Source organism: Carcharhinus amblyrhynchos, chromosome 10, assembly GCF_965287045.1.
Source record: "Carcharhinus amblyrhynchos chromosome 10, sCarAmb.v2.hapA, whole genome shotgun sequence".
NCBI lineage: Eukaryota > Metazoa > Chordata > Chondrichthyes > Carcharhiniformes > Carcharhinidae > Carcharhinus > Carcharhinus amblyrhynchos.
The window spans coordinates 107,946,251-107,959,056 of record NC_137333.1 but is presented as its reverse complement, the minus strand read 5'-3'; the positions used below and the strand labels follow the sequence as shown (position 1 = coordinate 107,959,056).

Below are 12,806 nucleotides of genomic sequence, written 5' to 3'. Positions count from 1 at the left end.
AGTTGTTTTAGAAGCTCCAGGCATAACCTGTTAATTTTTGTTTAATGTGAGTTCACAAAGCATCCTTCCCTTACCTTGCATTAATTTGATCTTTCTCTACACTCTAGCTATGACTGTAACACTACATGCTGCACTCTCTCCTTTTCCTTCTCTATGAACGGTATGTTTTGTCAGTATAGCACACAAGAAACAATACTTTTCACTGTATGTTAATACATGTGACAATAATAAATCAAATTAAAATCACAGGAATTTAACAACATCCTCTGTGTCTGACAAGGCACATTCACTGTAGCCAAACAGTCTTTTAGGGTAATGGGGGGAGAGAAGCATTGTGAAGGGGCAGTGTTACTGTGCAGTCTGTTTCAGCGGAGTGTGAATAATGTAGAGCAAGTGTGTGCAGTGTGGACAGTGTGCCGGCCAGTGCAGTGATATATGCTTGTGTTTCAGAGTAAAGCCTGCATGTTGCTGTAGTATGTTGGGACTGGGCTTGTTTTGTCTAAAGTTTGTGGGTTTTACATGGTTGCTGCATTCTCTGCTTCAGCCACTTCTGGCTGCTGCAGCCCTCCTCTCTCCCAGCCAGTGACTCATGTTTAATATGCTATAGTCACAGAGCTCTGCAGCGCTGGCAAGCTGCCGTGGACTGAGTCATAGTGCCAACGGTTTGTTTCCACAGAGAGTGTGGCTCAGACATTCACTGAGTGCCTCCCAGAGCTCAGGGTGAGGTTTCTGTAGTTGGAGATCGGTGTGAACTTCACAGCTATATAACACCTTCTTTGGGCAAATCCTGTCAGATCAACCCAGCACACACAGCCTCTTGTGTCTCTCTCTCTCTCTCGCTGTTATTATGGCTTCCTTTTATTCTCTACACACACCTCTTTAAAAACTTCCCTATATATTCTTTCCTTCTCTGTTTTCTCAGAGGAATGTCTAGCTGTCCCTGTACATTCAGATTGAGTCAGATATTAACCAGGTAGTGTTCTTTGCAACCTTGTCTCGCTATTCCCCAAGGCACCCCAGCTCAGCCCCATTACCCACTCACCTCCGGAGACACCCTATCTCTCCTTCCAAAGGAGTGCTCTCCCCTTTTCAACCCTCCTAAAGTGCTCTTGCTCTATTTGCTACACCCCCTCCCTCCTCCACCCTGTTGGCCCTGAAGTGCCTTCACCCCTTGCCCTCTCCCATTTCCTGTGGCCATCATTCCTTTTTGCCCATTTTTGCAACTTCATGGAAATTTGTGTAAAATACCTTGAGACCCTAAAATAACCTTTCTGGAATGTCGGATAAAAGCACATCTGTGCTCCCAAACATCTCCATCTTACAGCTGTTTCATTCTGTGTTTCACCAATTGCCGTAGGCTTGGAATGATTATAGCAGAGGCATTATTAATTATTGCCCCAATAAGACCACGCCTCAATCCAAGTTTAATTCTTGCTCCAGAACCCCGTCATTTGATCAAGCAAATCCCACAGCCAGAACTCAACTCCACTTTGCAACAGACCCTGACAGGTCAATGCTCACACTGTGTACACCCTGTGTACATTGCATGTACAACGCTGTGCAAAACCTAGAGTGTGCCTGAGAACTGGGGCAAAAGCTGGAGAGTCTGGAAGATGGTTCACCTCCACCTTCTCAAGGACAACTAAGAATGGGCGATAAATGCTGACCAGCCAGCGACGCCCAAGTCCCACGAAGATGAATAAAAAAACTGAGGATGGGAATATTGGTGGAGCTTCCTCCAGTGAGTTGTTTGATTGTCCACCACCATTCATGGCTGGAAGTGGAAGGACTGCAGAGCCTAGATCTGATCGGCTGGTTGTGGGATGGATTAGCTCTGTCTATTACTTGCTGTTTTTCCCGTTTGCTATGCAGAGTCCTGTGTTGGACCTTCACCAGGGGGACACCTCATTTTTAGATATTCCTGGTGCTGCTCCCAGCATGCCCTCCTGCACTCTCCATTGAACCAGGGTTGATGCCCTGGTTTGATGGTAATGGTTGAGTGGGGGATATACCGGGCCATGAGTTTACAGACTGTGCTGAGTACAATTCCACTGCTGCTGATGGCCCACAGCACCTCCTGGATGCCCAGTCTGGAGTTGCTTGTTCCTGCCCCACTGAACTCATTTCTTCCAGTCTTCACTTCACCCACGTCCTCTTGTCTAGTCCCTTTCCACCTAAATCTACTACATCCACTGCTGCTATCTGACTGGGATGATTTCTTTTTGCAGGGATGACCATGGCTTCAGTCCCCTTCACTGGGCCTGCCGTGAGGGTCGATCCAATGTTGTTGACATGTTGATAATGCGAGGAGCTCGAATCAATGTGATGAATAGGGGTGATGACACACCCTTGCACCTTGCTGCCAGCCATGGGCACCGGGATATTGTTCAAAAGGTAGGATATTTTCTCAAACTCACAGGTTACACCTTATCTCTACGCTGTGGAAGTCTATAATCTTTTAAAATCAAACAACAATCTAACCTCTTTTACACAGATTAACCCCAACTACCCAAGTTCTGTATCCCTCAACCCCACCTATCCTTCTTCTCATATCCCTCAAAGAAGCACAGAATCACAGAATTGTTACAGCACAGAAGGAGGCCATTTGGCCCTTCGTGTCTGCACCGGCTCTCCAAATGAATGTTATGACTTAGTGCCATTCTCCTGCCTTTTCCCTTAACCCCTATACATTATTTCTATTCAGATAATCATCTAACGTCCTCCTGAACGCCTCGATTGAACCTGTTTCCACCACGTTTCCAAACCCACGACCACTTCCAGCTAGAAGGACAAGACCAGCAGGTGCATAAGAACATAAGAAATAAGAGCAGGAGTAGGCCATCTAGTCCCTCGAGCCTGCCCCGCCATTCAATAAGATCATGGCTGATCTGAAGTGGATCAGTTCCACTTTCCTGCTTTCTCCCCATAACCCTTAATTCCCCTGTCTGTCAAAAACCTATTTACCCGTGACTTAAATATATTTAGCGAGGCAGCCTCCACCACTTCAATGGGCAGAGAATTCCAGAGATTCACCACCCTTTGAGTGAAGAAGTTCCTCCTCAACTCCGATCTAAACTGCCTCCCCCTTATCTTGAGACTGTGCCCTCTAGTCCTGCTGTCCTTTCTAAGCAGGAAGAATCTCTCTACCTCTACCCTATCCATCCCTTTCATTATCTTATATGTCTCTATAAGATCCCCCCTCATCCTTCTAAACTCCAACGAGTACAGACCCAGCCTATTTAGTCTCTCTTCATAGTCCAACCCCCTCATCTCCAGTATCAGCCTAGTGAACCTCCTCTGCACTCCCTCCAAGGCCAAAATATCCTTGTGCAAGTGCTGCGACCAAAACTGCACACAGTACTCCAGCTGCGGCCTCACCAGTACCCTGTACAGTTGCAGCAAGACCTCCCTACTTTTATATTCTATCCCCCTCGCTATAAAAGCCAGCACCCCATTCGCTTTCCTGATCACCTGCTGCACCTGCAGACTGGGTTTTTGCAACTCATGCACAAGGACCCCCAGGTCCCTCTGCACCGTAGCATGCTGCAGCTTTTCGCCCTTTAAATAGTAATCCCTCCTACTAATAGTAATCACTCCTACATGGGAACATCCCCACCTGCAAGTTCCCCTCCAAAACACTCACCGTCCTGACTTGGAAATATATCACCATTCCTTCACAGTCAAAATCCTGGAATTTCCTCCCTAAATGCATTGTGGGTCAATCCACAGAACATGAACTGCAGCGATTCAAGAAGTCAGCTCACCACCACCTTCTCAAGGGCGACTAGGGATGGACAATAAATTCTGTAAGAAGCCTCACAACACCAGGTTAAAGCCCAAAAGGTTTATTTGGTGGTAAAAGCCACTAGCTTTCAGGGTTTGTCCCTTTGTCAGGTGAGTGGGGAGTTCTGATCACAAACAGTGCATATAAGGCGCACACTCAGTTTACAGAATACTGATTAGAATTCGAGTCTTTACAGTTAGTCAAGTCTTAAAGGTGCAGACAATGTGAATGGAGGTAGCATTAAGCATAGGTTAAAGAGATGTATGTTGTCTCCAGACAGGACAGTAAGTGAGATGTTACAAGCCCTGCAGGTTATGAGGGTTACAGATAGTGTGACATGAACCTAAGATCCCAGTTGAGGCCGTCCTCATGTGTGCGGAACTTGGCTATCAGTTTCTGCTTGGCAACTTTGTGCTGTCGTGTGTCGTGAAGGCCGCCTTGGAGAATGTTTAGCCAAAGATCAGGGGCCGAATGGTCATGGAAGACAAATGCCATCGTTGTGGGGAATCCCATTGCTGCAACTGCCTCAGTACTCAACACCGACGATTGCCAGTTTCCAGATGCAATTTTACAACTCATTCACTTCATCCTGGACCACAACGTCTTCACCTTCAACAACCAGTTCTTCATTCAGACACACGGAACAGCCATGGGAACCAAATTTGCACCTCAATATGCCAACATCTTCATGCACAGGTTCGAACAAGACTTCTTCACCGCACAGGACCTTCAACCGATGCTTTACACTGGATACATCGATGACATTTTCTTCCTTTGGACTCATGGTGAACAATCACTGAAACAACTATATGATGACATCAACAAGTTATCTGTTAACGTATTGTCTTTTTATTCCACAGGGTCGGTCCACCTTGTTGTCAAACGAGGGGCATGCAAACGGTGGGTCGTGCGTGAGCTGCTCTTGGAGGTTCCGGGAGTGGCCTAGTACTTCGTGTCGGTGTGTGTGCTTAATCCTGGACCAGCAGATGGGCACCGCAACAGCTCAGTGACCATCGCTGCTGGCTGTGCAGATACATGGATTTGGGCCTGTGTCTGTGGGAGTTTGTGCATTCTCCCTGTGGTTGCGTGGGTTTCCTCTGGGCGCTCCGGTTTCCTCCCACACCCCAAAGACGTGCTCTTAGGCTGATTGGTGTACCAAATTGACACTATTCTCCCCTGAATCTGGCTACATTAGGGGTTCCACTCGCATACACGCAGGGCAGGGTAGGTGTAGGAGGATGCGGCGGCGCGGGCTCATTGGGCCGAAGGGCCTGTTTCCTGTGCTGGGATGTTCTTTGTTCTTTGTTTTAACAAGTTCCATCCCACCATCAGACTCACCATAGACTACTCTCCGGAATCGGTTGCATTCTTGGACACACGCATCTCCATCAAGGACGGTCACCTCAGCACCTCACTGTACCGCAAGCCCACAGATAACCTCACAATGCTCCACTTCTCCAGCTTCCACCCTAAACACGTTAAAGAAGCCATTCCCTATGGACAAGCCCTCCATATACACAGGATCTGCTCAGATGAGGAGGATCGTGACAGACACCTCCAGACGCTGAAGGATATGGCGCTCGACTCATCGATCGACAGTTCTGATGCGCCACAGCGAAAAACTGCACTGACCTCCTCAGAAGACAAACACGGGACACGGTGGACAGAGTACCCTTCGTCGTCCAGTGCTTCCCCGGAGCGGAGAAGCTACGACACCTCCGGAGCCTTCAACATGTCATTGAAGAAGACAAACATCTCACCAGGGCCATCCCCACACCCCCACTTCTTGCCTTCAAACAATCGCACAACCTCAAACAGACCATTGTCCGCAGCAAACTACCCAGCCTTCAGGAGAACAGTGACCACAATACCACACAACCCTGCCACAGCAACCTCTGCAAGACATGCCGGATCATCGACACGGATACCATCATCTCACGTGAGAATACCATCCATCAGGTACACGGTAAATACTCTTCCAACTCGGCCAACATTGTCGCTGCAGTAAAGGATGTCCCGAAGCATGGTACATTGGGGAGACCATGCAGATGCTATGACAACGGATGAATGAACACCGCTCGACAAGACTGTTCCCTTCCTGTTGACGAACACTTCAGCAGTCACAGGCATTCGGCCTCTGACCTTCGGGTAAGCATTTTCCAAGGCGGCCTTCACGACACATGACAGCACAGAGTCACTGAGCAGAGACTGATAGCCAAGTTCCGCACACATGAGGACAGTCTCAACAGGGATCTTGGGTTCATGTCGCACTATCTGTAACCCCCGTGACTTGCCTGGGTTTGCAAAACCTCACTTACTGTACTGTCTGGAGACAATACACATCTCTTTAACCTATGCCTAATGCTCTTTCCACTCATATTGTCGGCAACTTTAAGACTTGAAAAGCAGGTTAGTTGTAAAGACTTGCGTTCTAATCAGTATTCTGTAAACTGTCCGTGCTTTATATGCTCTGTCTGAGGCCAGAATTCTCCATTCACCTGATGAAGGGGCAAACCCCGAAAGCTTGTGAGTTTACTATCAAATAAATTGGTTGGACTTGAACCTGGTGTTGTCAGACTTCTTACTCTGCTGTGAGGAACCAGCACCCTCACCAGCTTTCAAATGTAAAACCAGTTTCTGAGTGGGACTCCTGCACTACCTGCCTAGTTTTCTTGGACTGCCAAATGGTCACCCATTCCCTCTCTGCCTCCAGGCTCTTAAACTGTGGTGTGACCACCTCTATGAATGTGCTATTCACATAGCTCTCAGCCTCATGGATGTACCTCAGAGACCCCAACTACCACTTGAGTTCTGAAATCTGGAACCCAAGTTTCTGTAGCTGGCAACACTTCCTGCACATATAGAACATAGAACATTACAGCGCAGAACAGGCCCTTCGGCCCACGATGTCGCGCCGACCAGTTAATAAGCAATGACCCTCTAACCTAAACCAAACCCTTTCCATCCGTAAACCTATCCACGGATCTCTTAAACGCCCCCAAACTAGGCGCATTTACAACTGCAGCAGGCAGGGCATTCCAATCCCTCACCACCCTCTGGGTAAAGAACCTACCTCTGACATCCGTCCTATAACTACCACCCCTTAATTTAAAGCTATGCCCCCTCGTGCTAGCTTTCTCCATCTGAGGAAAAAAACTATCACTGTCCACCCTATCTAAACCTCTAATCATCTTATATGTTTCAATAAGGTCCCCTTGTAGCCGCCTTCTTTCTAACGAAAACATGGTTTTTGTTAGAAATATGGTTGTCTAGTTAATTGTTGGTGTCTATGACTTCACGTACATTACAGGACACGCATTCCACTTGTTTGAGCTGACCTGTCATGTTTTATTTTCTCTTGTGTTAACTCTGTTCTATTTTTGAATACTTGTACTACCTGATTATATTGACCCAAACTTTCCCTGATTCCGGATGTTGGTCTGTCACACAATACCCCTTAAACTGAGCACTGAACAGCCAATCAACTTACTAGTTTCCTATGATGTCACAATTGTCCTTTTTCCCACTGTTGCCTCACAACTAAAATACTCACCGGATCACTGAATCACCGGATCACTGAATCACCGGATCACTGAATCACCGGATCACTGAATCACCGGATCACTGAATCACCGGATCACTGAATCACCGGATCACTGAATCACCGGATCTCCGAATCACCGGATCACTGAATCACCGGATCACTGAATCACCGGATCTCCGAATCACCGGATCTCCGAATCACCGGATCACTGAATCACCGGATCACTGAATCACCGGATCTCCGAATCACCGGATCTCCGAATCACCGGATCTCCGAATCACCGGATCGCCGAATCACCGGATCGCCGAATCACCGGATCTCCAAATCACCGGATCGCGGAATCACCGGATCACCAGATCACCGAATCACCGGATCGCTGAATCACCGGATCACCATATCACTGAATCATCGGATCTCTGAATCACCGGATCACCGATCTGGTGATTCAGTGATCCGGAGATTCAGTGATAAAAACAAAGAACAACCCAGCACGGGAAACAGGCCCTTCGGCCCAACAAGCCCGCGCCGCCGCATCACCCTACACCTATTCTACCCTGCGTGTCTACGAATGGAACCCCTAACTTAGCCAGATTCAGGGGAGAATAGTGTCAATTTGGTAAAACCAATCAGCCTAAGAGCACATCTTTGGGGTGTGGGAGGAAACCAGAGCGCCCGGAGGAAACCCACGCAACCACAGGGAGAATGCACAAACTCCCACAGACACAGGCCCAAATCCATGTATCTGCACAGCCAGCAGTGCTAGTCACCGAGCTGTTGCGGCGCCCGTCTACCAGTCCAGAATCAAGCACACACACCGACACGAAGTACTAGGCCACTCCCGGAACCTCCAAGAGCAGCCCACGCACAACCCACCGTGTGCATGCCCCTCGTTTGACAACGAGGTGGACCTCCACCTGCGGAATAAAAAGACAAAAACGTTAACTTACAAGTCTGCTTTTCCGGTGTCTCCCGAGGTTCTGACCTTATTTAATAGCCCCTACTATAACCCTCCATCCTCGTTTCACTCATGTGTCTGTCTAACTGAACCTTAAACGAGTCCAACGTTCCCACCTCCACCACCCTACTCGGTAGCGCGTTCCATACCCCCACAACTCTCTGCGTAAAGAACCTTCCTCTCACATCCAAATTATACCTCTTCCCCCCTCACCCTTAAATCATGACCTCTTGTATTTGTACCCAGTCTAGGGAGCAGTCTCTCACTATTGACTCTATCTATTCCCTTCAGTATCTTATATACCTCTAACATGTCCCCCGTCAACCTCCGTGTTTCCAAGGAGAAAAGTCCCAGTTTCTCCAACCTTTCCTCGTAACCCAGCCCCTCCATGCCAGGCAACATCCTGATAAGCCTCCTCTGCACCCTCTCCAGAGCCTCCACGTCCTTCCGGTAGTAAGGTGACCAGAACTGGACGCAGTACTCCAAATGCGGCCTAACCAACGTTCTGTACAACTGAAGCATTAGACGGCAGCTCCTATACTCTATACCCCTTCCTATAAAGGCTAGCATTCCATAAGCCTTCCTAACAACCTTCTCTACTTGTGTCGCAACCTTCATGGATTTGTGAACCTGATCTGGTGATTCAGTGATCCAATGATTCAGTGATCCGGTGATCTGGTGATTCAGTGATCCTTGATCTGGTGATTCAGTGATCGGATCACTGAACCACCAGATCACTGAACCACCAATCACTGAACCATCAGATCACTGAATCACCAGATCATCGGATCCTGTGATTCAGTGATCTGGTGATTCAATGATCCAGTGATTCAGTGATCCGATCACTGAATCACCAGATCATCGGATCACTGAATCATCGGATCACTGAATTACCGGATCACCAAATCACTGGATCACTGAATCAACAGACCACCGGATCACTGAATCAACAGACCACCAGATCACTGAATCAACAGATCACCGGATCACTGAATCATCGGATCACTGCATCACCAGATCACTGGATCACCAGATCACTGGATCACCAGATCACCGGATCACCAGATCATTGAATCACCCGATCACCAAATCACTAGATTGCTGAATCACCATGTCATTGCATCATCAGATCATTGAATCACCGAATCACCAGGTCACTGGATCACTGAATCAGCAGAACACTGAACCACCAGATCACCGAATCACCAGATCACCAAATCGTCAGATCACAGAATCACCGGATCACCAGATCACTGAATCACCACATTACCACAGCATAGTTCCTTCAGCAGCACAAGCCCTCTTTCTGAGGGTGAAAAGGTTAAAAAGCAAAGGAGCATCTCTTCCCCCTGCACTGAATCCCCACTTTGATCCAAATTCTCAAATATGTGCAGTCAGAGCGTGACCCCCTCAGAGCGTGTCCCCCTCAGACCGTGTCCCACATGGGTTACGTGGGAAAGATGGGTATAAAGGGATATGGACCAAATGCCATATGGGGCTAGCTTAATGGTTTTACAAAATAGTGGCGTGGCCAAGTTGGATCGAAGGGCCTGTTTCCATGCTATAAATCTCTGTGACTTTATCGTGGAGGCTGGATCATTACACAGAGATCAGCCATGATCGTATGGAAGGACGGAGCCAGGCGGGAAGGGCCTGGTGGCCCAGTCCTGCTTCTATTTCCTCTGTGATACCTTTCCTGGAGTTTGTGCCCTTGAAACAGTCCCTTTTTTATCATAAACTGAGATGAACCACTTTCTAGTTGAGCTTCTACAGTAACTGGTCTTATTTCAGGCAAGGGGCTTTCAGATGATTCCGGGTTAACTGTCACTCAGTCAGCTACCTATTTAATTTGAACACTAAAAGGATTTACCAGTTGATTACCTACTTTGACCTAAACTCCTAAATACACCCACTCGGATTCTCTCTCCCTCACTGCTCATGCACCACTTACTGATCCCACCCACTCGCCTACCCCCGTATCCCCAATCCTGCCTACCCATCTCTCCCTGTATCCCCCAATCCCACCTACCCATCTCTCCCCGTATTCCCCAATCCTGTCTTTCTGTCGCTCATTCCTGCCTATCCATCTCTCCCCGAATCCTCCAATCCCACCTACCCATCTCCCCATATCCCCAAGTCTGCCTACCCATCTCTCCTTGTATCCCCCAATCCCGCCTATCCATCTCTCCCCGTATCCCCAATTCTGCCTACCCATCTGTCCCCGTATCCCTCAATCCTGCCTACCCATCTGTCTTTCTGTCGCTCATTCCTGCCTGTCCATCTCTCCCCGAATCCTCCAATCCCACCTATCCATCTCTCCCCGAATCCTCCAATCCCACCTATCCATCTCTCCCTGTATCCATCAATCCCACCATTTTCCGCCATATCCCTCAATCCTGTTTTATGTGATTTCAACCAGTATCAGTTTCCCCAGCAACCTGAAGTTTCCATTTCTTTTTCAGCCTCAGTTGTCAGAGAATCTTGAAGGTTCTCTTTCCCTTCCAGTTAGATTTTGTGTCTAAAAGAAATACAAGCTTCCATCACACAATGGAATGGATATGTGGTGTTTCTGGTACTGGTATGTGTTGTGTGGGTGGAACCGGTATGTGTGGTGTGTATGGTTCCGGTATGTAGCTTGTATTTAACAGCTATGTGTAGTGTGTATGGTACAGATGTGTGTGTTATGGTTGGAATGGGATGTGTGGTGTGGGTGGAACAGATATGTACAGTTTGGATGGAATGAGTTTGTGAAAACCTTACATTTGCCAACAGAGCTTCAGTTTGCACTCTGTTTATAAGAACGTAAGAAATAGGAGCAGGAGTAGGCCATCTAGCCTCTCGAGCCTGCCCCGCCATTCAATAAGATCATGGCTGAGGGTGGATGTTACAGTTGCGGAGGGACATACATAAGCTGCAGAGTTGGGCTGAGAAGTGGCAAATGGAGTTTAATGTGGAAAAGTGTGAGGTGATTCACTTTGGTAAAAGTAACAGGTGTACAGAATATAGGGCTAATGGAAGGACTCCTGGTGGTGTTGACGAGCAGAGAGATCTCGGTGTACATGTGCATAGCTCCCTGAAAGTTAGCACCCAGGTTGATAAGGTTGTTAAGAAGGCGTACGGTGTGTTAGCTTTTATTGGTAGAGGGATTGAATTTCGGAACTGTGAGGTCATGTTACAACTGTACAAAACTCTGGTGCGGCCGCACTTGGAGTATTGCGTACAGTTCTGGTCGCCGCATTATAAGAAAGATGTGGAGGCATTGGAAAGGGTGCAGAGGAGATTTACCAGGATGTTGCCTGGTATGGTGGGAAGGTCTTATGAGGAAAGGCTGAGGGACTTGAGGTTGTTTTTGTTAGAGAGAAGAAGGTTGAGAGGTGACCTAATTGAGGCATACAAGATGATCAGAGGGTTAGATAAGGTGGACAGTGAGAGCCTTTTTCCTTGGATGGTGATGGCTAACACAAGGGGACATAGCTTTAAATTAAGGGGTGGTAATTATAGGACGGATGTCAGAGGTAGGCTCTTTACTCAGAGGGTAGTAAGGACGTGGAATGCCCTGCCTGCAGCAGTTGTGGACTCACCAACTTTAAGGGCGTTCAAATGGTCAGTGGATAGGCATATGGATAATATTGGAATAGTTTAGGTTAGAGGGTCATTAGATTGGTTCCACTGGTCGATGCAACATTGAGGGCCGAAGGGCCTGTACTGCACTGTAATGTTCTATGTTCTACATCCACCGGTTCCCCTCTGTCAACCGCACACGTTATATCCTCATAAAATTCCAGTAAATTAATCAAACACGACATTCCCTTTATGAATCCATGCTGCGTCTGCTTGATTGAGCCATTCTTTTCCAGGTGTCTTGCTATTTCTTTCTTAATGATAGATTCCAGCATTTTCCCAACTATAGATGTTAAGTTCACCGGCCTGTTGTTACCTGCTTTTTGTCTACCTTTTTTTAACACTGGTGTTACATTAGCTGTTTTCCAAACAGCTGGCACCTCCCCAGAGTCCAGCGAATTTTGATAAATTACAATCCCTAATGCATTTGCTAGTCTGCCGTTTCTTTTCGTACCCTGGGCTTCCATTCCATTATTCATAGAATCATCAGGCATCATGGTGGCACAGTGGTTAGCACTGCTGCCTCACAGCACCAGGGACCCAGGTTCAATTCTGGCTTTGGGTGACTGTCTGTGTGGAGTGCACATTCTCCCCGTGTCTGTGCAGATTTCCTCTGGATGCTCTGGTTTCCTTCCACACTCCAAGGATATGTGGGTTAGGTTGATTGGCCATTCTAAATTGCCCTTAGTGTCAGGGGGAATTGTAGGGTAGATAAGTGGGTTTAAGGGGATAGGACCTGGGTGGGATTGTGGTCAGTGCAGACTCGATGGCCTGATTGCCCTCCTTCTGCACTGTAGGAGTCTGCACCAACCACAATCCCATCCGGCCTTATCCCCATAACCCCATGCATTTACCCTAGCTAATCCCCCTGACATGAAAGGGCAACTTAGCATGGTCAATCC

General features: G+C 47.8%; 1 protein-coding gene across 1 annotated transcript in view; it reads left to right on the top strand.

Moving 5' to 3' along the window:
* Nucleotides 1-12,806, top strand: part of ilk (integrin-linked kinase) — a 114,919-nt gene that overhangs the window by 57,563 nt on the left and 44,550 nt on the right. The window contains exon 3 of the mRNA XM_080197780.1: nt 2,229-2,394. Within this exon, the coding sequence (XP_080053906.1) occupies nt 2,229-2,394 (166 nt within the window). The remainder of the gene's footprint in view (nt 1-2,228; nt 2,395-12,806) is intronic.